This window comes from Pongo pygmaeus, chromosome 2, assembly GCF_028885625.2.
Source record: "Pongo pygmaeus isolate AG05252 chromosome 2, NHGRI_mPonPyg2-v2.0_pri, whole genome shotgun sequence".
Lineage (NCBI taxonomy): Eukaryota > Metazoa > Chordata > Mammalia > Primates > Hominidae > Pongo > Pongo pygmaeus.
Genome location: NC_085930.1, coordinates 91,230,579 through 91,256,803, shown reverse-complemented (window position 1 = coordinate 91,256,803; position 26,225 = coordinate 91,230,579). Strand labels below are relative to the sequence as shown.

General features: G+C 39.2%; 1 protein-coding gene across 4 annotated transcripts in view; it reads left to right on the top strand.

The window, feature by feature from the left end:
* Positions 1–26,225, top strand: part of PTPRG (protein tyrosine phosphatase receptor type G) — a 735,948-nt gene that overhangs the window by 666,172 nt on the left and 43,551 nt on the right. For 2 of the 4 annotated variants that reach the window (XM_063661892.1, XM_054483419.2), the window contains exons 14-15: positions 3,391–3,477; positions 15,957–16,048. In XM_063661892.1, coding sequence (XP_063517962.1) covers positions 3,391–3,477; positions 15,957–16,048 — 179 coding nt within the window. The remainder of the gene's footprint in view (positions 1–3,390; positions 3,478–15,956; positions 16,049–26,225) is intronic. The other 2 variants (XM_063661893.1, XM_054483420.2) reach the window with 1 other exon arrangement.

The following is a 26,225-nucleotide window of genomic DNA, read 5'->3' as shown; positions in this document are numbered from 1 at the left end:
TGGTGGCCTCCAGACCAATTTTATTTAGCTGACATGTTTTTTAAAATCTTGAATTATTTAGAAAATAGAAAGATTTGATGAAAAACCCCAGTTGTCTGGCTTGTGATAAACTGGACAATTTAGCGACGTGTTCTCAGATTCCCTTGTGTTGTTGGTGGCTGGATGGCGCCATGGTAGCCCATTTTTGAGAGGCTCTCCTTTGCCAGTTTGCCAGTCTCTGCCCTCCCCGCTATTCCCTACTTGTTTGGCCCCTGTGGGTGGTTGATTTTGCATTCCCCTGGGTTGCAATAGTGATCAAGGAAAATAGCGTGTTCTGGGAAGGACTCTGACCACAGCCAGGGTTAGGTGAGAAGGAAAGGGAGCCAAGAAGGATTTCTCGGAGGAGAGAATGTTTGGACTGTATTTTTTACAAAACAAAGAGAAGGCTGGGTGCGGTGGCTCATGCCTGTAATCTCAGCATTTTGGGAGGTCAAGGCAGGTGGATCACGAGGTCAGGAGTTCAAGAACAGCCTGGCCAAAATGGTGAAACCCCGTCTACTAAAAATACAAAAACAATTGGCCGGATGTGGTGGTGGGTGCCTGTAATCCCAGCTACTTGGGAGGCTGAGGCAGAGAATTGCTTAAAATCGGAGAATGCAGTAGGCGGAGATCACACCATTGCACTCCAGCCTGGGCAACAGAGCAAAACTCCATCTCAAAAAAAAAAAAAAAGAGAAAGAAAAAGGACAAGTGCTCCAGGCAGAGGTCACTGTGTAGGAGATGACCCAGAAGCACTGGATCATGGCACATTCATTATTTCTTAGGGCAAACTCTGCCAAACTGCCCTTCCTTTATGCAAAGCAAAGTCCACTGTTAACGGGTAGAATCAGATTCTTTTCTGGAAGATTCTACATGTACAAAGGCACTGGGTCAGTCCTGGTTGCTCAATGTCCTCTTATGCTGAGGGAGAGAGTGAGAATCAAAAGGTAGGTTTATATAAAACTTTGTCTAGTCTGGAAAACTCTGAGCTTCCAAGTCATTATTTTTGGTGGGTTTGTGTGATCACCATCTTTTCTACCAACAGACCAGTTACTGGACCACAGGTATTCTGGCATCATTTTTTTCTTTTAAAACTGGTGAGTGTGCCATTCTTTTCTTTTTGGAACCCGTATCTGTGGCCATATTTCAAGACTTTTTTTTTAATCATTAGGAATAATTTTTACAGTTCAGCTTTTCAAAGCCTGACAATGTGTCAAGCCATTGGGGAGAACTCAAGCACATTTTGTGGTGCCAAAATATGGCTTGCCTCAGAGGGTTTGAGTTTATGACGACACCGTGGTGTTAAACTATCTTGCTCTGAGATGCTAAAAGAGATGGGGGTAGGGAGTCTTTTGAGGTCCCCAGCTGTTCCTGGAGGTGGTCACCCCTTTTTTTCTTTCTCCATGTGCCTGTGCTGGGAGATCTGGGTCACATGGCAGCTAATGCTGCCGATCCCAGGCAACTTTTTGCTCAATAACTGTTTCCCAAATGGCTACTCAGGGGCCTTTCAGAATTCACGAGAGCTGTCAGTTGTTATAGTAACCGGCCCCCTGCTGTCGAGTTGGCCCTGAGATGCCAGTGGAAGCTCTTGGAACAAGCTAACACATAGTCATTAGACAAAAGCGGAAAGAGATTCACTGCTAAAGGTTGCCAGTTAAACATGCTCCATGATACTTAAAAAGCTGGACTGATTCTGTTAGGGAAGCGGTGGGTGGGTAAATTTTTAAACCAAGCTTACTTTTCAGGAAAGGGAAACTCCTTGTATGTTCAGTCTATTCTAGGTAACAACCATCTTTCTTTGGATTTCTCAGAAATAACTGTCTTCTCCCCCCAGGGTTGATCATGTCTGTTCTGCTGGTTTGCTCAGGTAGCCTCAAATATCTCAATTATTCAAGGTATTAGTTATTGATTGTGTGGCATTTGCTTCTCAGCAAAAGTGTTGTCAGTTTACGGGTGGTAGTTTTAAGCGCCTGTGATTGTGTGTGAGGAAAAACTGCGGAGATAGCCGGCTCTGCTCCAAAATTCCTGAAAGAGTGAATCTGGCAGAATTCAGAGTAGGGCTAAGGGTTGAGAAAAAGTCTAAATATTTTAGGAAGCTGCAAATTTCAAGTTTTTATGAGAATTTGTAAAAACATTCCAACACACTCATGATTTCTTCAGATTAATGTTCGTAGCCACACTGGGTATATCCATGATGTTTGTAGGACAGTTGTTGTAGTTCCGGGATGTACTCAATAGAGGGAGACAAGAAGTTCTGTGTTACAGCAATCCCTTCCCCCTTTTAATCGTATTTCCAAATTTGACTTCTCCAAGTTTTGGTTCCTGTGCCAAGCACTTTTACCCAATATGGAGTCTAATAATTAACACAATCATTGAAAGCTTGTATTAAGGGTGAAGAAAACCTAACACTCAAGAATTAGAGGATGTTCATTCCTAGAAGTAAAAAACCACCAGCGGACTCAATAGTTAACAAAATGTTAACTCCTTCGGAATTACATACCTGGTTTCAGAATTCTTTGTGGGACTCAACAGAACTTCCAAAAAAAGAGAACTTCCATATATCTGAGTTTGTCATTGCTATTTTATCAACAGAGTTTGGAAAGAATAGGAATCATTTCAGTGTGAAATCCTATAGCCCAGCTGGTTTGGGAGACTAAATATAATTAAATAAATACTTTCAAGTGTTCTTGTGTGACAGAAGTGCATCTTTCAAATTCTGTAGCCAAGTCTCAGATGCTACAGTTATTTAAGTTTTAAGGGGAAACTAAATATAGGACTTAATATATAGTAATAACTTGCCAACTGCTGTTCCCATCTCCCTGAGGTGCCTCTCCTATTTATTCTCCAATCTGTATTGTGAATTAAGAAAATGTTTGTTCTGAGATGAGAGGAAAGCATGGGGTAAAAGACAAAACTCGAAATGTGTCTAATGGCACCAAATTCAGAGACATTTGTGGCAGAAGGGAGGACCAAATGATCTCCAAGTTCACTTTACTCCAATGATATTTTAAGCCATTCTGTTTGCCAGGGCAGTGTGTCAAAGGTGGAAGAGTGGGTATATGAATGATAAGGGTCATCACTGTGTTTGTGATATCCTAACCTTCCATTAACACCAGGGTAATAGAGGCTGTGAATACGTAAAGATGACTTACAAGAGTAAAGTTCCCACTGGGTATTTCTTACCTCAGCATAAAAGCTCCTCATAAGCTCCTTTGTGCATAAGCATCCTCTTTTGAAAATGTCACAGATGAGGCCTGATGACGGGGTCTGTCTGTGTTAGATGGGAGGGGAGGGCATTTGTATGGAACTCTTGGTGGCCAATTGAAAATACTGTATTCTACACCTGTTCTCTTTTGTTTTTTGTCCATTTAGAGGGTGTAACAAAATAAAGTCCAAGGGCTTTCCCAGACGTTTCCGTGAAGTGCCTTCTTCTGGGGAGAGAGGAGAGAAGGGGAGCAGGTGAGGGGCGGTCAAGCTTAAGTGGGGGGCGTCTTGATGGCGGGGACTGGCTTGCCAAATTTTTGTTTTGTTGCCATGGGGATTAAAGTCTTGTAGATGGCACAGTGCTGAAACTCACCTGCTTTACCTGAATTCCCAAAAGTAAGACTTGGAAATATCAATTCAGCTTGTGGGTAGCTGGTACCAATTAAAGTATGTCCTGTGTGTGCTTGCTTTGCTTTATTTTGCAGTTTTGGGGTGTTATTTGTTTCCGGGTTTGTATGTACTGGGGGTGCTCTATGTTTGTGTGTCTGTATGTGTGTTGCATCCATTTTCTTTCCAAATTTTCAGATATTTGCATGGTTTTGAGCTTTTAAAAAAACATATAATGCATGCATATAGCCTTGTGTGAAAAATACCTCTTAGAAACCTAAATTTGTATATAAGTTAGGGATGAAGAGTAGGAAGGGGAGAGAGAAGTGAGCAAACGTGGATGTACTATGTGTTTTTCCTTAAGAATGGTGAATTTTTTTTTTTTTTTAAAGGAAACGCATATGAGTTCTGGATAGTTTGAATACTTGGAAAAATTATTGTCCTGGAAAGATTTATAATAAATGTTTGGAACTCATGATTGTACAGTTTTAATCACCACACTTGAGTCTCTTGATAATGTTTCTGTAAGGCCTGTCTTAGGCAAACTGTATTTAATATTAATATCTTTTAATATTAAATTGCTAATTAGACTAATTCACTAATCCATATTATGTCAGGAGCAGTCCCTTTTTACTTTCAATGAACGAATTTATAGGATTTATGTTAGAATTTTTACATGGAATGATTCATCTCCATTGGTTGTGGGTAAAATGTGTGTGTGTGTGAGATGAAATTTTAGATATCCAACTATTATAATCAGATAAACCTATGAAATCTGAGAAGGTATAGTTTAGGAGTTGTGACAGATTAATGAGAAAGTACATGATCTATTTTCTTTTACACTATACTGTGCAATTTTGGCCTTGTAGGGAAAGCAATAACTGCTAACACTGGTAACTAAATTATTCTGTGATCCCTTTTTGCTTATTAATGTCTTTAATTTCTAATACATTTTCAAAACTAAGGATAGAAACTGAAATAGAAACTTCTCTGTATAGTTTTGGAGTCAAAGGCTAATCTTAAGAGAGGAAGACATTGGACATCACTTAAATGCCTAACTGTCATACCCAGTCCATTATAAATATGTTGTGTTTTTGACTATAACACTTTAAAAAGCCAGCATCACCTTATGAATATCACAAAGATAAATGCACATCCAATTTCAAATCCTCCCCAGAAGTGATGATGTAGCCTGCCAGACTATTTCTTTTATGTACTTCGACCCCCACATGTCAGTGGGCCCATTATAGATATATTTTAGATCCTAACAGAGATGCCCCAGTCTCTCTGGTATCTTCTCTGCTGCTCAGTGAGGGAAGCACAATCAGTTTCATCTAGGTCTAGGAGTTGGGAACCATCTTGTGAAACTACAGGTATTTATAGAATCCCTCTGATTGTGAATCATATCATTTACTTTTTAAAATAGTGTAGCAGCTTAAAAGACAGACTTTGGCTCAGGGAGATATGTGTTCTAACTGCAGCTCTGCCACTTCCTGGCCCTGCGACTAGGAAGGGCCCATAGGGCCTTAGTTTCCTTATCTAGAAAATGAGTCTAATGATAGCAACTTTTCATGAGGTTGTTGTGAAGATTAAATGGGGGCAGTATATGTAAAATGCATAGTGTGTGAAATATATTAACCCGTTGAGAAGATGAGGAAATTCAGGCTCTGAGAAGTTGTCACTTGGCTAGGCCACCCTGCCTAAGTGGCTGCCTTGGGACTCCACTGCAGTGGCGTGAATCCTGAGCAGTACCCCCTCTCACAGCTACGTGTGCTATGCTAAGTACTCCATGAAAACGATATGGGCCAGATATAGATCCTGTCCTCAAGGGGCGCCATGTCTGTGCTCTTCCTTATGCTAGCCGCCCTGCTGTACTGTACAATTCCTCATTCTGGCCCACTGTCCCCTCTCCTTCCCCATGCTCTCTCCCCAGGCACTTTTGCTGCCTCCTTTCCTGACCCATGTCCATCCTGCTGCTGTTCTATAAAAGGGCTTTGAAAGACAGGGTGCCCCCTACCTCTGCCAGGCTTCTGCAGGAGGCTGGAATGCAAGCACTTCAACAAGGCTCTCTCTCACCTTTGCCTTTTTCAGTCCGCTCTCATTTTCTTTCCTGGCTTGTATCTCCACCTAAAATGTGGCCAGGAATCAGAAGAAGAGCCCCCAGTGATAGCTAAATTGCAACCCTCCAAACAGCTGCAAGAGCTGTTACAGAATCCCTACACATTAACTTCATGTGGCATTACTCTTCTGCCCCTGTCATCTCCCGGTCCCACAGCAGGAAGGAAGGAGACTGTGCCGGTAAGACGCGTTGCACAGAGAATTGCTAAAAGCAGGACAACAGCTATGAGAGGTGATTATCCTCCCAGAAAGGAGAGGAAAAAAACATTGAAGATCAGACCCAAGTATTTAATTTTTTAATAAAGCTGATTTAAGTTTTGAGTAAGTAATACTTGACATGATTCAAAATAAAAAAGTTTAAAATTATATACACCACTAAATTACCATCCCATCACTCACCCATCCTGCTCCCTACCTCCTCATAAATAGGTAGCCCCTATTGCTAGTTTGTTGTCTATTCTTCCAGGGATTGTTACACATATATAATATATAAGCAAATAATGAATATCCTTTTATCCCCTTGTACACAATGGAATACAGCATGTGCGATCGTGTGCCTTGCTGTTCTCACTTAACACAGGTTTTCCCTATGCCTATATAATTTCCTCATTCTTTTACACAGAAGCATGGTATTCCTTTGTATAGATGTGTCATGATTTAATTAACCTATCCCCTGTGGCTGTCATTTTGATTGTTCTCCATCTTTTGTTATTATAAACAATCGTGTGATTAATAAGTTTATGTGTCACTTTGCAAGTGGATAAGCATGTCTGTAGGAAAATTTTCAGAGGAAAATTTATTGGCTGTATTACAAGGTATGTGCTATTGTGCATGTATGGTGCCAAATTGCCCTCCATAATGGGGTACCAAGGCGGGCTTCTCTCTGCAGTCTATGAGCATGCCTCTTTCCCTACAGCCAACCCAGCACACTGCATTGTCAAACTTTGGCCTTTTTACTAACCTCATAGGTGAAAAAGAAACGGTGTCTCGGTGTGGTTTTAATGTATTGTCTCTTACTATAAGTGGGATTGAACCATTTGTTTTTCTGTAAACTGTTTATATCTTTTGCTTATTTTTTCTTTGAGTTATTGGTCTTTTTCTAATGAAGAGAGATAATCCCTTGGTAGCAATGTGGGTTGCAAATATTTTTTCCCAATTCATAGTTTACTTCTTAACTGTATTTATGATTCTTCTTTGATGTTTATATAATCAGATTTATCTATATTTTCTGCTTTGTTTTCTAGATTTTGAGTTTTCTTTTAAAAGTCTCTCCATTCTGAGGTTATTCTTTTTTAAAATTACTTTTATAGTTTCAAATTTTAATAGTAAATTCATTTGGAATTTAACCTGGTTGATCGTGTGATGTCTGAATCTACTTTTTTTCCCCCCCAAAATGGTCTCAAGTATTTTAAAAAAATACTGCAATCTGGGGCTTAGTGAAGAGGCATATAATACCTTCTTAGATCCTTAAAATATCACTCACAGCAAAATACAGTCAATCAGTATATTAACAAAATAAGGAGTTGCCAAGAGGCTTTTACCCAGACATTTTAGATTATAAATACTGAAAAATATGTGCAGTAAATATAATGTGAATTTCATTTCTTACCTCCTCCCCAAAATGAGTTGGACTATCACATCACCATTAACCTTCCAAAATCAGTGGGATATTGTGTCAGTGCCTTAAAACTGTGGCAAATGAGGTGGAGAGCCCCTCAAGCCTCAGTCCAGATGTTCAGAATATTCCAGTCTAGGGTCTGAAGGGTGAGACAGCCACTTTAAAGCCCCTGACTTCAAGCCTTCTTTTCTAGGTAATAGCTGGAAGTTTTGGGAAGTAGTGTCCAGGGCTCACTTTCTCAAAGCCAGCTATAATATAAGAACTGTCACGGTCTCATCAAAATGTGGTTTCTGAAGAGACCTTTTCTCTCCTATCTCCTGGAAAGTATTACCAGTACTTCAGTCAGACCTAGGTATCTGCAAGGATTTCTTGGCAAACTTAATGCCTAGCTAAGAGAATATAGTTTTGAGACCACTTTTGTGCCTATAATTTATCATTTTCTCCCACCTTCCTAAAGATGTTAATTGCAGGCAATTTGAATCATCCAATAAAATTCTCACTATGGGAATCAAATTTTTGTCACTTCTGACTGTACCAAAAGTCGACTAGGCCATCTCTCCTATTCATGTGAAATCCAAAATATTTTTGAAACATTCTCTCCTCGTTTTAGTATCTGTTTCCTCTTTCACACCCCATCCATCATTGCGTGATTTTGTTCTCTTTTCTCTTCCCTTTTCCCTTTCTCTCTCCTCATATCTGTTAAGCCCTGCTTATCTAAGGTATGACAGCCATATGCCCTGGGACTTCCACAGCCCTCATGTGAAACTTGCCATTTGATTATCCCCCAAAGCACATTGACATTTGTCAAATCTCACGCCCCCTTTTATGATTTGGAAAATATGGCCACTAGAAACATATTTTGGTTTGAGTTTTTCTTTTGAGAAGATCCCTTCCGGAAGAGATACTACAAGTGTAAACTGAGTTTTATAAACTGAATCACTTAACATGCCATAAAGGAAACTTAACAGCAAGTGAGTTGTTGTATATGAAAAATCTCAACTTAGAACTTACATTGGGCTCCTTTCCAAGTGGAATCCCGGAGTTATTTCAGACACTCCTCTTTGAGGAAAAGCCCAACAACGCCTACAGCCTTTTTCTTTTATTGTTGTATTTGTCACTTCAATTTCTTGAAACATTTTGCCCTAATAAATCAATCCATGCCTTTTTAATACAGCTCTCAATCATCTTCCTTGAAGGCATGTGAACATTTTCAGCTTTCCATTTGTAAGTGGCTCTTATTCATGCAGGGTTTACTACAACAGATCCATTTACAAAAGTAAATATTAATGCGATTTCTTTTCTTGACAGCATGAAAATAAATGGGATTATTAGCGGGTATGCCACTGTAAATTTAAATGAGGACAGTGTGTAAATCAGTTAAGATTATATAATTAATATTCAGCAGCAGCTCAGCTAACTGCCCTCTCTAGTCTGCAATTAGAATTTGAGCTACACACTGCTAATAAACTCTTTGTCACCCTGATGTGATTATAGAACCATTGAGTTTAATTTGAAGACAGTCACTTGGTTTCTAATTCCTATATACCAACAATCAGTTAGTTCATGATTCTGGGTTTTCATATGAGTCTGGAGGCCACATTGTGGTCCTCCACCCTGCCCATGTCCAGTAGTCATGGTGTTGTTCAGGGCAGTGTTGTAGTAAGTGGAGGACCCTGGATGAGAACAGTGTGACATCCCAAGCTTCTCAAAGTGGGTGTACATGTTGACCCAGATGTCTGTAAACCTCAGGAACCCCTTTTTCCTGTAAGCAGGTTTGGAGACCTACCTTTTAAGGAGGTTATTTTGTTTGTTTTTTAATACAGCAGTGTTGTGTGGAATTCCAGACATTTCTAATTTTCAGTCTTTCTGCACTCAAGTTCAGCACTTTGCTTCTGAAAAATATTGGTCACTAAATTATTTCCAGGTTCTTGTCAGAAGGGCAGAAAGAGATATAAGAAAATTGTTAGCTCATATCAGAGGTTATCTAAACAGGTTCCCAGAAAAACAGAAGCCACAGAAGAAAAGGCCTTTATGCAGAAATTTGGTCATTCTGGGTATTCTTCCTTAAGAATGTATCAAAATTCCTGGGTGGAAATGGGGGGTCAGAAGTCTAGAGGGTTTTTGTTTGTTTGTTTTGGTTATTTTGCTACATTTTGTTTGGGTAGTAAGTCTCTGTAACTGGAATTTTATTAATACTTATAAAGGACTGTCAGAGCAGCTGGGCGTGTGTGTGTTTCATTAGTCAAGAAGGCCAATTAAACATACTGGAACCTGTCATGTGCTGGCAGTGTATATTTTTCAGCAGGGAGCTCAGGGACTTGATGTTGACAGCTGATAGTGGCCGATGTGTTTCACATCCTGACTAAAAGATGTACTCTGCACGTAGTGTGTGCTCTGTTTTCCCAAGAGTAGACTTTATCTTTAAAGAGGTCTTTATCCTTAAAATATCTCCGTTATTTGAAAGCATGGAAGGTTATTTTTAGAAATTTCAGTCCAAGAGAAAATATTCTTAATCATAAGCTTCATGTGTCCCATGTGGGCTTTTAAGAAGCCATGCATACTTGCACATTCCTACCATCAGGGCTTCAGACACTGTACGGATCTGGACCACAGGTGTGGGTTGTGGGCTTGAGACCCAGAAAACTGCTAACCAGACGCCATACAGATTTGATCAGCTGCTATCACACATTACCCTCTGGACTTCCAAGCAAACCCTTCTAAGAAATCTTTTGAAGATATATGAGCCCATGTTTGGTTTTCTAAAAGGGGATGAATGAATGGAGAGTAACATAGGAAGCTTGCTTCCACTCTGCTACTTGGAACTTTCTGTAGAAATGTGCATAGATCTAATATGTTAGTCATCTTTGGTCAAGCACCAGAAGCACTTGGGTAGCATTTAGGGCTATGCTGTAAGAAAACTACATTCTTTTGAACAGGGACGCTCATTCGGAGAGGCAAAATGCTTACTCTGTGAGAGGCATATGAGAAATGGGATCAACTTAGGGACCAACAGATTCACATTTCCCGTTTCACTTTCATTCTGTCTCACATACCCACTGAGTTTGAACTGAGGAAATAACTTGTGCAAACTGAGCTCTTTCTTGTACCCATCTGGGAGCATTCAGTGAATGTTTCATGTAAGTCCCTCTATCCTGGGTATCTTGCTGATGGGGGTGGGCTTTAGAAAGCCATCTAAAACAGTGTTTTTCCAGTTTGTTTAAGTGGCAGGAAACTTGGAATTCAGGATGTCGGAACATCATTATTATTAATAACATTGAAATAAATATTGACAACTTCATGCCTTCAGAGAAACTGAAATTAATTTTCCTACCAGACAAGTATAGCAGTCCACAAGGGTGGACTCTCAGGAACGATTTTCCCTTTCTCACAGTGGTTCATAATTGGACACAGTACATACCAGAATCCCTAGAGGGAGTCTTGACAATACGCAGAGCTATATATACCCCACCCTGCACCTGCTCTGTTAGAATCGTCATGAATGGGGCTTACCCTGCCTGGGTATTCTAAAAGCTCCCTAAGCCAAAGAGGTATGCACTGCTTGTTAATAACCACCATTTGACTGATACTTTACTGATAAGAGAGAGAGAGAGAGACTGAGAGACAGACTGACTGACTGTTCAGGGCCCTCCAAAATTAAGGCATACCTAAATCAGAGAACTTAAAGTGTCAGAAAGATATATGCTGCAAATGTACAACAGGGGAAGCAGAAGATAACTAATTCGGGTCATCACTAGGCCTGTCAGAGTCAGTGAAAATGTTACCTGGCCTCAGTTTCTTAGAGGGCACAGACAGCACCCAGGGGTTGGGGAGGGGATGAGAAGTAAAAGGGCAGAGGTGGAAACATGAAATATATGGTAGGGAAGCATTGGATTATATTTTGTAGTTAAATTTGTAAATATACTTTTTCACTACAAACAAGATCTATTTCATTGATTTCCCTTTTTAGGGTACTTACATATACAAATGTTCACTGAAGAGAAATTATAATTTTAGAAAATGGCTCTTTGTGATCCTAGAAATCTGATTCATTCAGGGAGGGTCTGTAAGGGTAAGTTAGTTGAAAGAGAATTAGACCTAGATAGAAAATTGAAATTGCACGCTCAGTGACACACGTAAGCACTTTGAGAAATTCTTTTTTTTCTTTCTTTCTTTCTTTTTTTTTTTGAGACCAAGTCTCGCTCTGTCGCCCAGGCTGGAGTGCAGTGGTGTGATCTCAGCTCACTGCAACCTCCGCCTCTCAGGTTCCAACGTTTCTTCTGCCTCAGCCTCCTGAGTAGCTGGAACTACAGGCACGTGCCACCATACCTGGCTAATTTTTGTATTTTTAGTACAGACGGGGTTTCACCATCTTGGCCAGGCTGGTCTCAGACTCGTGATCCACCCACCTCGGCCTCCCAAAGTGCTGGGATTACAGGCGTGAGTCACCGTGTCTGGGCAGCGCTTTGAGAAATTCTACCTCCATTCCCCTGAGCTCAAACTTAGAGACAATACTGCCTCCTTACGTAGATCACAGTTCAGAGGTTTAGAGGCATTAAAACTTGCAGTTTTCTTTCCTGTTCTCCAAAACCCCTGCTTTTGCTTTTTTTATTCCTGGATACCTCTGAAGGTCAAGAAGCATAATTTCTCATGGAAATTCCCTGAAATGAGCAAGTTAAAATATGTCATGTGATATGCAGCTGCTTTTCTTAGGTATTAAACACAGTGTAGAATTTGTACATGCAAAGGGACCATGTTCATATTGTTAAGGATCATGAAAAGCTGACAACAGACTGACCACCTTCATCAGTCCCTGGCCCAGAGTAGACCCCCCAATAGATAGTTATTAAAGGAATAAATTAAATACCAGCATTGTAATGCCTCCATGAAATGGAAGATTAAGCAAACATTAATAAAGAGGATGCCAGTCTATATTTGTTATCAAGGAGAGATGCATATAGAATGATCTCATTTCGTTTTTTAAAAATAAAACCCCCACGTAGTCCCAGCTACTCAGGAGGCTGAGGCACGAGAGGCGTGAGAATCACGCGAACCTGGGAGGCGGAGGTTGCAGTGAGCTGAGAATGCGCCACTGCACTCCAGCCTGGATGATAGAGCGAGACTCCATCTCAAAATAAAATAAAATATATACTCCCCCAACACCCAGAAAAAAAAAATGGAAAACAGCCCATCTGTGTATATTTGGGTGAGTTTATAATAATAGCCCACAGATTGATCTCCTTGTTCCATTTCTGCTGCCCTCTAATCCATTCATCATGTAGCGGCCAAAATGAGCTTTCTGAAAAAAGCAAATCACACAGTGCCTCTCCATGGATTAAAGCCTTTCATTGACTTTCCCCTGCTCCTAGACACCAATGAAGGTTCTTTGGTCTGCTGGATCTTGCATGATCTGGCTCTGGCCCGCCTCTCCAACCTTGCTTTCCACAGCCTTTCCCTTGCCTCTGGCTTCCTTCCAGTTTCCTAAAATGCGCCAAGCTCCCTCTGCTCTGAGGCTCTTCAACTAGCTGCTTGACCTGCCTAAAATGGTCTTCCTCCAGAGTTTCACAGGGTTAGACCTCCTTAATCAGGCCTCAGCCCAAATGCCACCTCCTCAGTGAAGTCCCTTCCTTCAGCCGACTTCATTTACCACCACATCATTCTTATTTTCTTCATTGCTCTTGACTATTTGAAGCAATTTATTTACTTGTTGTGGATTTTTCCCCATGAAGGCATACATACTAGGAGGGTAGGTGCCTTGTGTGTCTTGTTTATCATTGTGCTCCCAGCTCCTCACTGCAGATGATCAAGGAATAGTCAATAAATGAGGAAAAGTATACAGAGATAGACCTCAAAATATTAATAGTGATCATCACTAGGAGGAAGATTTTTGGGTGTTTTTAATTGATTTTTTTTCTTTTTGTTCATTTGTCTTGCCTAATTTTTCTACAAAGATCATCTGTTGCTTATATAATACTTTATCAATTACTCCAGTGCTTAGCCAGGCTTAAGGAAGTAGTTTTAAGGATTGCAGACAGCGGCGGGAATGTGTTGTCTGCATACTTGATGCTGTGCAGTGGGTGCTGAATAAACATTTGCCAAATCCATTGAAATCTTTATTCTATGGGAAGACATTCCCCACAAAGTTCTGTAGTTAGTTGCCCACCCATATATTTGTGTGGGAGGCAAGTGCCTGATGTGCAGCAAGGTACAGATGCGGAGCTTTGTCTCCCAGGTTTCTGATCCTTATCCCCAGTCGTGTGCTTTTCTCTGGTAATCATGGAGTTATTTTGCTCCAGGGAAAATCCATTATAAACAGCAGCACATGGGGCACTAGAGTGTGATTTGCTTCAGTACACACTGCTTTTTTCACAGATAATGTGGAGCCTGTAGTTCCACATATAACTGAGAGACTGGCTGAACTGTCTGCCTGTCTTGTAGGGAAAAAAAAATCTACAATATAGTATATATATCCTTTCCAAGTCACTTTAACAGTAACTTGGCCAATAACAATTCTATTTACTAATAGCTTTAAATTTTAGAAGTCTAATAGCCATAATAATTATGGTCTTAAAATCAAAGTTATTTCTTGCATGCATTTGTTTTTTTCAAGTTAAAGGCTAACCCAGTAAATTGCATCCCATTCATCTTAGTGACTTAGAGCACTTATTTGGGCTATTAAGTAGTTGAATAGCTGTCCTCTAACTCAACAGAAGCAGGTTTTCCTTAGCTATGATACTGGATGGTTAAGGCTTTCATTCATTTGTGAAGTCCATAACCTGTGTTTTAACTTTAATGTTACATTCTGGAAATCTGTGCAAATTGGGGAAGGTGGGGGAGGAGAGGAAGGAATCCAAGAGTAGAAAACTTAATAACTAATTTAGAGAGAGAAGGAAGTTGTCTCAAACATCAAAATAATTTGTTTCACATAGATTTCCATTGCTTTACATTCAGAAGATTTGGTTAGCACCAGAGCCCTATAATATTATGTGCATTTTATATCCATGTAGCTTAAGTCTGACTAACTTACGTTCTTCACAAATTTAGGTAAAGGCAGCTAAGCAAAGAGTGATGAAAACTTGTTTTATTATTTATATTATAAATGCTGAGCAATTCATAGGAAAAAAAAAAACACACTCATTTTTCTTCAGTGCTCTATTAGAGTAGTCCTGGGAGGCGTGTGTCAAGAGTTGTAGTAACTGACGTTCAGAATCTCCTAATGGTATGGAGCAGCAGTCTAGATTGACTCTAGAGCACTATCCAAATGGAAACTGCTTAGAGCTACTTTCCATCTGAAAATAGGCACTGCTTAAAGAACAGCGCTTCATACTATGACATGTGATCATTTCTGATTGCGTGTAGTTATAATAGCCTGTATAAAAGCTGAGATGGAAACATCTTTGTAACTCTGTGGTCTCTTCACTCCCACAGAGATCTTGTTTTTTATAGTTTCTTGATTTTTCTCTAACGTTCCCAACCCTGGCCCCTTCTTTGGACTCATAGAAACAGGGTATGCCCAATGGAATCATCCCAGGATATTTTTGATTAGATTGAGCAAAGACAACTGTGAAGAAAAGTTGACTTATCTGGTAGTTGGAATACGGGCCCCAGAAAAAGCAAAGCTGTAATGTGTGTAAATGTTGTTTGGTGTGCGACGCCAGAGGAGGAGGACAGATCCCAGTGACACTGTGCACCAGAAGGATGCCGCCTGCTTGGCTAAAAGACCCAGCAGTAGGGCCAGCTATTGTAAAGCCCCTCCGCCAAATGAACAGGGACCCTTCTCTGGTCACAATAGCCATTCACGCTGAGCAGCTTCATTAAATATTCAGCCTGTGCTTCCGGCAGCTCATTAGGGCCGCAATGAGCAGTGACGTGGATGCAGGAAAGCTGAGGGCCAGCCAGCATCGGAGGCAGAGGCTGAGTGAGCTGCTGATGGCTTTTCTCTTCATTGCCTGTCCTATGATGACCAGTGTGTGCTCTCTGCTTTGCTTGAAATACAGGTAAAAAAAACAAACAAGCAGATGACACTGAAGGGCTTCAAGACCTTGTCTCAGATGTTGTCTGGCAAGGGCCTCTGATTCTGAGTGCTTGCCTTCCTGAAGCCCTCTGACCCCTTTAAAGAGCTGTCTGAGGCTTTGGGGGCCTTTGCTAAGCATGAACAATGTGGTGCTATTGTGTACTTGGGCTGTTTGATGACGATGTTGGAAGGGGATACAAGGTGTGGTTTTGAACTTGGTGCTGGGGATTTAGAATAGCAAATTATTCCTCTGTAACATATCAAATTTAGAAATATTGTGAGATAACCCTAGCAGTCTGTGTGGTAGGTTTACTCTCTACCATGTTTTCACGTATTTGAGTAGTTAAATACTAAGCCTTTCCCTTTGAACTGTCAGGTTGGATGCGGTGATGATAAAAAAAAAAAAGGATATTCTTTAGCAATTTTGGGCCCTTCCAACAGGCTGAATGTTGTCTTTGTATCTTGTTACTTTTACATGAGTTTACCCTCAGTGCTGTGTGATGTTTAAAGCTGGGAAGATCTGTAAAATAAGAATTAAAAGAAGATGAACTCAAATAAAGTATATTCTATTATTGACATGTTTTTCTCTTTTCTACACAGAAAATGTTTTCAGACTGCTCATTTCTATGTGGAAGACAGCAGTTCACCTCGAGTGGTCCCTAATGAAAGTATTCCTATTATTCCTATTCCGGGTAAGTAAGACACTGCTCTTATTTCCAATGGGCTAATTGTTTTTCTCTTTTATTCTCAGTTTTATGTGATAAAACGACAAAATATTTTATAGCCTTTTAAAGCTTGCCCAGTATAAGATATCCTTAACTAAGAGTAATTTAATGCACACTCCTTTACATATCTGCAAAGTAATAAAACTCTCTTTAGAGGAACAAATAACTGAGTTAATGTAGTATACAGTCATATGCAGGAAAGGGAAGTACAGTAGAAAAAAGGGAAAAACCGTACAAAAACATTCTTAGTATCTACTTGGACTAAATTTTCATTTGCATAGGCAATTTGTGCTTATATTTTTAAATCACAATTTGTGACACATTTTTTACAGGTGATATTTTTCTAAGATTCTTTCCTCTAAAATCATGTATCTTAATGTTCAAAGTTTCGGTTCTTATGATGGTTGTGTGGAAATAGAGGGATACATTACTGGTCTGGTGGATATTTCACTTTTCCTCTAGTAAGAAGATAAAGCACTTGGTTAGTGTTGGAGTAGGGAATAATGGAGTGTACACTGTAGTGAATCCTAGCAAATGCCATATAGACATTTAGAAGTTCAGCAGTGGGTTAGGTGTAATAGGATGTGGGATTTGAAGATCTCACCCACCATTTTTATTTGGCATCCCTTCTTGTTTGCCAGATTTTAGCTATCTACGTCCTGGTTTCATTATGTGCTTCCAAATACGTATCTTCAGATATTTTAGATACATCTATCCTCTTGACATTACTCTTTTGCAAACAGAAGCATCACTTTGATTATAATGCCACCCCTCCTCCACACCTGAAGCTCCCCCATCCTGCTGATCTGCCCTGTTCTCCATAATGCTTTCCATCAACTAATGTGCTATTTATTTTACTTTTTTGTTTGCTCTCTTCCCACTACAATGAGAGCTTTATAAGGGCAAGTGGCTATATCCTCAGTGCTAAAATAATTCTTGGCACATAGTAGGTATTCTTTAAGTACTTCAATGAATGAACGTTAGAAAAATTTCCTTGAAGTTCTAAAAAGGTCTTGGCTGTGAAACTCAGAGGTACAGTCATTCTTTGGATACCATGGAGAAATGCTTCTATTGTTTGCAGATTGTCACTACGTGTGGTTATGGTTGTGGACTGAATTGCCCTGTTATGTGTCTGTATATTGCTAAGTCATTAGATATTACTGGGATTGTCCATGTTTTGTACATTCTAGTCAGCTTTTCTCACTAAAACTTGTCACACAGAAACAAGAAGATTAACAGAAAGTCTCTGATTATGTTCCTGTTGGAGCATTTTGTGGCTGCTAAACTAATTCCCATAAAGACAGGATAAGTTTTGTGTTACTGTGTGTTCTCCACTAACCCTGCCCCTTTATCCTTGCTGAAGGAAACTACTTTTCCTTTGAGAGTAGAGAAGGCAGACAGGAATCATCAGTTCATCAGCATGAAATAAGTAGTTTCATTGAATCTACTGGATTTGCACAATAGTGTGCATATACTTTTTCCTCTTGCTTTACCTACAGTATGTGTTGACCACCGGAAAATTCCTGGCAGCCTTTCTCCCCTCTGACCTGATTTGTCTGACAGACTCAGTTGTTTGGTAGCTGTGTAACTGAAATCCATTTTTAAAGAGTTAAATGGTGAAATACTTACTAGGCTGTTTTTCCATTTCTATTTTCTTTTACCACTGGATTAGGAATCAGAAAACCTAGGTCCACCCTGAAATCTTTGTTCAGTGCCTTAACCTCTCTGAGCCTTAGTTTCCAGAATCTGTAAATTAATTAGGATGCCTATTCTCCTTGCCTTTTGAGGTAACTGTCAAGACCACAGTAGATGATATGTGTAAAAGCACTTTGGAAACCATACATTAAGCCAAAAGTGTAAGCTGTTGCAACTTTCCTTCCCAGATCATGGTACTGGTAATCCCAGCAGTCATGGAGAGAGAGCATTTGTATGACTCTCATGTTAAAATTGTGTCCCTGACACCGAACTACATCCACTAGGTGTGCCCTACCTTGAATCACTCTTCTTTGATATAGGCTTTAGAACTTTCAATTCACTAGGATCCTCTGAATATGCCTTGCAACACCTTTGAGTAGATATATTAGACCAGAAATTGCTTTTAAATGTTTTCTGTTTCATTCCCAGTTACCTATTTAATTAAGAAGTTAAATACTCAAAACCCAGGGGCATTTCTTTAAATGTGTCTTTTTCCCTTTTAAATATGTTTCTCCTAATTCATACTCACTCACTAGTAATATAACTATATCAAAAGAAGATTGCTTCACATTCTCCACTGAATGAGAAGCCCATGTATTCAGTTGTACCTCAGTTGGCAAGGCGAGGCGTTCTTGACAAGCTGTAACACGTTCGTAAAAATGAATTATTTTAAATGTAAGGCAGTGTGATGTTAAAGGGCTTACCTAGTGAAATGATGAGTGAGGCTAATCTGCTTCTCAGGTCTTCATAGCTAACATAGCCTTACTAGGAGCATACCTAAACAAATGAACTTACTTCACCCTTAACTGAGAGTTACCCTAAATGACCTTTCCTTAAAGAGCTTTCAGCTTGATCACAATCTCTCAGCTTGGTAAATAAAACCCCACAGTCCTATTTAATAGTTACATTTGGAAAATATTTTAATTCACAAAGCACTTTTTAAACAATTCATTGTTCTATTCTTTAGGATTTCTTCTTCTTTAGTTATAGCAGTACAACTGTGTCTCATATAAGGAAAACACAATTCAATTTTTAACAAACTTGTGAGTTATTTTCACTCTACTAAAGCTTTTACCACAACTTTTCTTTAATGGAGACCTCCATGGAATCATTTTAAATGATTTATCTTAGAAATTATCCAATTGTTCTTATTTCTAAAAATAATATGAGATTTATAGAGCTCCTGTGAAGTATTTATTCTACCCATTCAATCTCAGTTATATTTTATCCCTGCTCAAAACCTAAATAACAATAATACTGGACCCCAGATTTAGCAAATTATTTTACCACTTGGGCTCTTCACTCTCTATAATTGATTTTTTTAAAGATATTTGCAGACAACAGACATAACTAGTAAACTGAATCATTATACTGGCTAAAAATATGTGCGGCAGGGTGAAGTTGAAAATTCTAGTACCAAGCTGTTGTAAAAATAGAGCTCCAGGGTCATCACTGTGGAATATGCAATACACTGTGTTCCCAGAGCTTATTTTACAGTTAGCCTCTTCAAAAATTGTTATCTAATAATTATTGAGCTTTACCAACAAAGTATATTATGTTTATTTTCACTATAATCCTATAGAGACAGGTACAGTTGACACTCCCATTTTCTGGATGAAGAAACTGAGGTTCAGAGACTTTTTTTTAATTTGCCCAAGGTTACAGAGCTAAGCAGTGGAGCTAACACTGGAATTATCTCTGTGACTTCAAAGCACAGATGCTTATAAATGGCTCTGCCACCTCTTGGCATACGACTGTGACAGTTTTGATATCTCAAGACTTCAGACTCCTCATTTGGATATTGCTTCATTAAATCAAGGCATTTTCAAATACATGTGAATATTCTGTTTGGTTTTTTCTGAGTTATTGATCATTAACTTCTCTCACTAGCACTGACCATTTGGTTTTCCATTAAATTCTCTTTCATCCTCCTGGAGGCAATTTCATAATTCTTGGGTTGACATTTTCCCCATATTAAAAAATCTCCCCTCTCATCTCTGTTCTCTACTTATTTTTATTCTCTTCCCTCCTGAGAGAGAGACTCAACTCAGCAAGACATCCATTCCCTGCACAAAAACAGTTCTGTGTGATTTAAATGACTTAGGAAACAAGTCACAGCCATGTTGAATGTTGAACAAATTTAGACACTAACTCAGCAACTTTGGATGATTCTGCTGTGGCTAAAATTCATAAATAAATAGCTTGTATCTTTAAATCCCAAAGCATACGTGGAATCAGTAAGTTATACTGACTTTTGGAAACTATTATAAAATAGGTAAATGATTAAGGAAAGCTTTGCTAACCCTTTGATACTCGTCCCTTTGAGATAGCAGTTTATAGGAGTTTTTGAACAATTTTGAATGACCAGTTTTACTAATTCTAACAGGAATTTAGGATATTCAGTCTGTTCTTCTGATTTAGTATAGCAAAGACAGTGTTTTAAGAATGAAGACTTTTTTTTCCCCCTGGTCTCACCTAACACTTATGCAAAATATGGAAATGCTAGACAGAGACTGTGAATATATATGGTGGCTGAGGTTAATTAGCCATGTTAGAAAAAACTCAAAATGCAAGAGTATTTATCCAGCTTCAAAGAAGTGCTTTTGAGGTTGGCTTCCAATCACTATAAAGGTAGTATCAATTATTTTATCAGATAGATTTTGAATGGTTAGTGCCTGTTCCATGCATCACATATGGGAAAAGTAGGAGCAGGAGAGATAAGTTAAACTGTGACTTCTGCAGGAGAGTGAAGGGGTTTTGACTCAATATATTTCACTAACGGTTTTTCAAAAGAAAATGTTCCCCGGTTACTGGTTTCCCATTGTTTCGGTGTGAGGATAAAGCATAATTGAATGCAGTAACCCAGCTGTCAGTCCCCTCATATGCTTTCCATCTTCTAAAATACTGAAGTGGTCACAAAATTCTGTCTTTAAGATCCATAATATTCTTAACATTGACAGGTACTTATAAAAATCTAGTGACTCAGGAATACTCTTTTGAAAAAACAAACTTGAATATTACAGTTATTAATGAAGCATTCGCTACATTATATTATTCTTTTAGACTTTCATTATATATAAACTTTTAGAAATCAGAACTTAGCTCATGAAATTAACCTGTTATAGAGCATATTGAAAGGGCTTTCCTAAATACGCACACTGTCAGACACAAATGTCCTTACAAATGCTTTTCTCTGGAAATTAGAAAATCTAACTTTCTAATAAGAGCATTACAAAACAAAATGTTGCTGCTAACCAGTAGCTTAGAAATTCAGAAATGATTCATGCCTTTCCAGCAGTTAAAATACATCTTAATAATTTGAAGGTCACTGGCTTCAGCAGGGTGCCAGAATATAAAGGGGTTTTAAACATGCAGTTTAAAACCCTTGGGATTAAACCAACCTTGTTGGCATATTTTATTTATACAGAGATTATCTCCAAAGGAGATTCATTGGTCTTTTGACTATAATGAAGCCCTTTCTTTATTGACTTCATTGTGTCATAAATGAAAAGAGATTTCTTTTTATGGCAGGAAATAAAATGCTCCAACCTCCACAACACTCCATGCATCCTAAGAGCGTGATTTAGACAAAAATCTATTTGTTGTGTCCTAACTCAGGAAATCTTGATAATATCCTTGTATTTCGTATTTGCTTTATCTTCCTAAGTTGACACAAAGGTATTACCAAACACCTTGAGAGGCCTGAACTTGGCCTCTGAGAGACTGAGAGGGCAGACAGGAGGGGCAGGGGGCTGAATTCCTGAAAATGAGGTCTATCCCCTAGAGGTGTGGTTAACAGTACCTGCTAACAGGCCAGTTGTTGGAGCAGGGTGGAGGGAAGGGGGTGGGTAAGGTCTGAACTGCACTGATTTGAGCCAAGTACTATGCTAGGGCTCTGTATGTTTTCTCTGCCCATGGAGATTTGGTTGGAATTTCGGATAGGGTTGAGAGATCTGCCAAGGGTTAAATGAACTTTACAGGGATTGGTCATAGAGTGGGTGACTTAAGGACCTTTGGAATCTTAATGGTATTTATATAAATACCCACACACTTCCAGAGTAAGCAAGAAGGGATATTTTATTAAATAGACCTTAAGTCAATCAACTGCAGCAGCTAAGCATCTTGTCAGGAAGGTAAATGCCGTTAACACTTTATCTACCTGGCATCATCAAGGTGACCAGTCTTCCAGTGTGAATTTTCCAGGTAACTGAAGCTTACCCTCAAAGCCAAAGAATATCATTTCAATCCTTTTTTGCTGAAAAGTTTCTTTTAAATGTAAGCTCTAGGGAGGTAATATAATAAGGAAGAACCCAGGCTTTGGAGTCAGCCTGGCCCTATTACTTGATAATGACAGTAGCCTTGGCAAGCTCCTTGGTCCCTTTTAGGCAGTTTCCTCATCGAGAAAATTAGATTAATCACAGCACCTAGAACATAGGGTTGTGCAAGCAAAGCAAGTAGCACCTAACAATAAATCATAGATATGAAATGTTTACTAAATGCCAGGCACTCTTATAAGTACTTGTGTTATCTTGTTTACTTTTCATAACACTCTATGAATTATGAAATGTTTACTAAATGCCAGGCACTCTTATAAGTACTTGTGTTATCTTGTTTGCTTTTCATAACACTCTATGAATTAAGTACTGTTATTCCCATTTTACAGATGAGGAAAGGGAATCAGAGAAGTGGAGTCACACAGTCTGGCTCTGGCTTTTCCACTCATACCATTGCCTCTGGTTTCCTGATACACAGGAAGCATTTCATCACTGGTGGCTGATAAGAATCACAGATACTCAGTTTTACTGAGTTACATGCTAATGGCCTTACCAGGAGCAGTGTACTAAGGCTGGGCCCTCTGTGCAGCTCCTCCCTGTGGTGTATGTTCAGGGACAGCTTTGGCTGCTTATTTTTCCTTTCCAATATCAAATAAAAAACTATGGGCAAGAAAGCTGTTTCTCTTTTTATTTATCTGTTATTCCTTAAGATTAAGAGAAAGGAAATTTAGCATATATGAGTAGGTTAGAGGCATCAAGTGTTGGTGATTTCCCTCTAACAGTTCTGAAGATGCAAGTACAGCCGATACATAACTGTAGATTTTGCAAACAGCCTTATGTTCGAATGCCATTGTTCTTTATTGCCTACAGTGTTGCATTTGAGGTCAGCGTTATCTCAGCTTTGGTGTTTTCTTCTCAGTAGAAGTTGCTGTCATCAGTTCACCCTCCTCTGAGGCTCTGCTTTTGGTACCTACAAACCTGATTTCAAGCTTCATCAAAAGTACATAAGAAGGTTTTGTTGTGAATTGAACAAAATAAAAGGCCAGTTATGTACATAATCTAATTCTAACCACAAAAAGCTAAAATCTGGGAACTTAAGGGTAAATAATAATATTTAATAACAATAAGCCCACCTCTTCAGGTACTGATTCTCTACATTAGTCATTTTATAATCGGGTGATTTAGTGATAATGGTAGTGGTCCCACTTTTGCCTAGTTTAAACCTTTGGTATCTGAAAATTTTGTAGGTACAAATAGTGGATGAGTAAAGTGGCTCATGCCTATAATAATCTCAGTGCTTTGGGAGGCAGAGGCAGGAGGATCACTCGAGCCCAAGAGTTTGAGACTAGCCTGGACAACATAGTGAGACCCCATCTCTACAAAAAATATAAGCCAGGTGTGGTGACATGGGCCTGTACTCCCAGCTACGCAGGAGGCTGAGGTGGAAAGATTGCTTGAGGCTAGGAGTTCAAGACCAGCCTGGGCAACATAGCAAGACTCCATCTCTACAAAAAATATAAGCCAGGTGTGGTGGCATGGGCCTGTAGTCTCAGCTACTCAGGAGGCTGAGGTGGAAGGATTGCTTGAGGCTAGGAGTTCAAGACCAGCCTGGGCAACATAGCAAGACTCCATCTCTTTAAATTAGCCAGGCATGGTGGCACAGAACTACACCTAGCTACTCAGGAGACTGGGGTGGGAGGATCACTTGAGCTCAGGAGTTTGAGGTGGCAGTGAGATACAATTGAGCAGCTGCACTCCAACCAGCCTGGGTGACACAGTGAGACCATGTCTCAAAAAAAAAATTAGCACAAAATTATCAAGTGATATTTATCAGATTAACCAGGAGATTAAGAATTAAAAAGTTTAATTTGTTATTCCTTGAAATTATAGTGCTTTGAGAGTGAAGACAAACAGTGTATCATAGTACACAGGAATACATTCTTTGGGTTCAATGGACCTGGGTTCAGATCTCAGCTCTGCCACTTAGTCTTTTTGGACAAGTTGCCTCGGTTTCCTTATGTGCACTGTGAGAATAACCATGTTCCCTTCATCTGGTTCTTACAGAGATAAATGTGTGAAAAACATTTAGCACCGTCCCTGGTAACCAGTAAGGGCCTAATAAATGGTGTTTTTCCTCTCATTCTACCACTTTATCATTATCCTGCTTTTGTTATACCATAATAATCTCTCATTTAATCCGTAGTCAGTGAAAACATCTTCACTTTGATTCCAGCCCCTTTTTTCCTTTATGCTTCTCCCACCACCACCACTACATCAGTGACATTTATTCCCACTGTCATCAAATCCATCCTTTTAATGGCACTTGTAGTCTTTATCACATAATTACACTGTTCTTGCTCTCCCTTATGTTCATCTCTTCACCAACACAAATGTCCTTCAGCAGAGACCATCTCCCTAATATCTGGCTGAGTACCAGGTGCTCAGAAATGGCTTTATCCAGGGGTTTCCCATTCTCTCTGAGTCAGAGCACTTTTTATCTAGGCTCTGCAGCCAGCTTCTTCTGCCATTCTAAACTTTTTTCAACTGCAAGATGCATATGAAAACAGTATGCATTTCTTGGAGTACATGTTAATACATATAAAGTACACAGAAAGTGCCTGGCCTAGTTAGTGCTGCTAATATTCTCTGCAATATTTAATGAAACTCAGACGTTTAGGTGGAGATAGCATGTTTTGGATGAACGTCTTCTTAAAACACACAGGGCCTTTCCAGATAAAAATTGAGCTGATTAGGCCTCTGATGCTGTCCTAATTGCTTGGCCTTCTGCTAGTTACATTGATTTTATAATCATCTGGCTCATGTTGAGAGAATGTAATAGAAAAATTAGGAGAATGATTAGAATAATTAGTCATAGCCTTATATTCATCTCAATATAAAGAAAAGAGATTTATGACTCCTCAGCTATTTATCTTGATTGCAGGGCAAATGCTGTATTATCTGGGTAGCTGACAGTGGTCAGTACAGCATGCATCTGTATGTATGTCCGCCTGTCTGGTACTTTTGTGACATTATTCGTGGTGCCTGGAAACCCAGAGGGTGTGGTTAGGCGTCCTTGGATAAAGATGCAAATTGGAGAGACTAGTGAGTCATATATTTCCATGATTATCATACTGAGCTCTGCTGGATTTTTGCTGCTTCTAGCCATAGTGGCAGCAGGCATACTGATTTCTGGGCATGTGTGTGTGACATTAGCTTGGATATTACAGTTGAGCACTTTGCAGAAAAAAACAATAAGCAGTTAACCTGAAAGCATTTCTTTTAATGATTTGAGGTGGGCTATGCCTCTAAAATGCTGTGGTTTTTACCTTACAGAGTAAAACAGTTCTAAAGCTGACATGTTTTTTCTTATTTTGACCTAGAGTCCGTGTTCCTAATCACGGCACTGTAAGTTCTCGGGAATCTAAAATTCTAAACTATCATTATCGTATAAATGTTGTCTTCAACCTATTACTCTACTAAATATGTCACTCTGCCCTTGAAAATAGTGTTGCATCTGTCATTTCTAAGTATATGAAAGTCCTATAGTCTACATACTAGAGTGATTCTGTGGTTAGGTTGTGTCCCATCTCACCCATTTTGCCTCTTGTTTGAAAATGAGTTTATTCTTGGGCTAATCATTTAGAGACTCTCCAGCTTTGTACATAGTAACCCTTTTCTCAACTTGAGATCATTTTCATTGCCACTGATCATTATTGTAGAATTTGCTTACTTCTAAACATTTTAAGTGAAGTGATCAGATAATTTTGGAAATTTTTCTTGAACTGTGCATTCTGCTAAATATTCTGGAGAAACATTTTGGCTCCGCTTACTCTGTTAATGCTGGTTACATCATGAGAGCTATAGATTTCTTGGGCATGCAAAATGATTGCATATTCATGAACATCTTCAATTCTGAAATATTTGTAAATAACTTGGCAATTTTTTTCATAAGGTTGCCTATTAACATGATTAGGACTTTAATTGTTCACACAGGAAGAATTTGTACTTACAGAGCACCACCTATTTGATAAGTAACATTTCTATGCTAAGCAACTTGGATTATGAACACATAAGTCACCTTCCTAAAACAAAGTATAAGAGATGCTATTTTCCACTTAAGCATGATTCAAGTTTGAAAATGTCAATAGATGCAAAAAGCCACCCTAGAGCTTTGC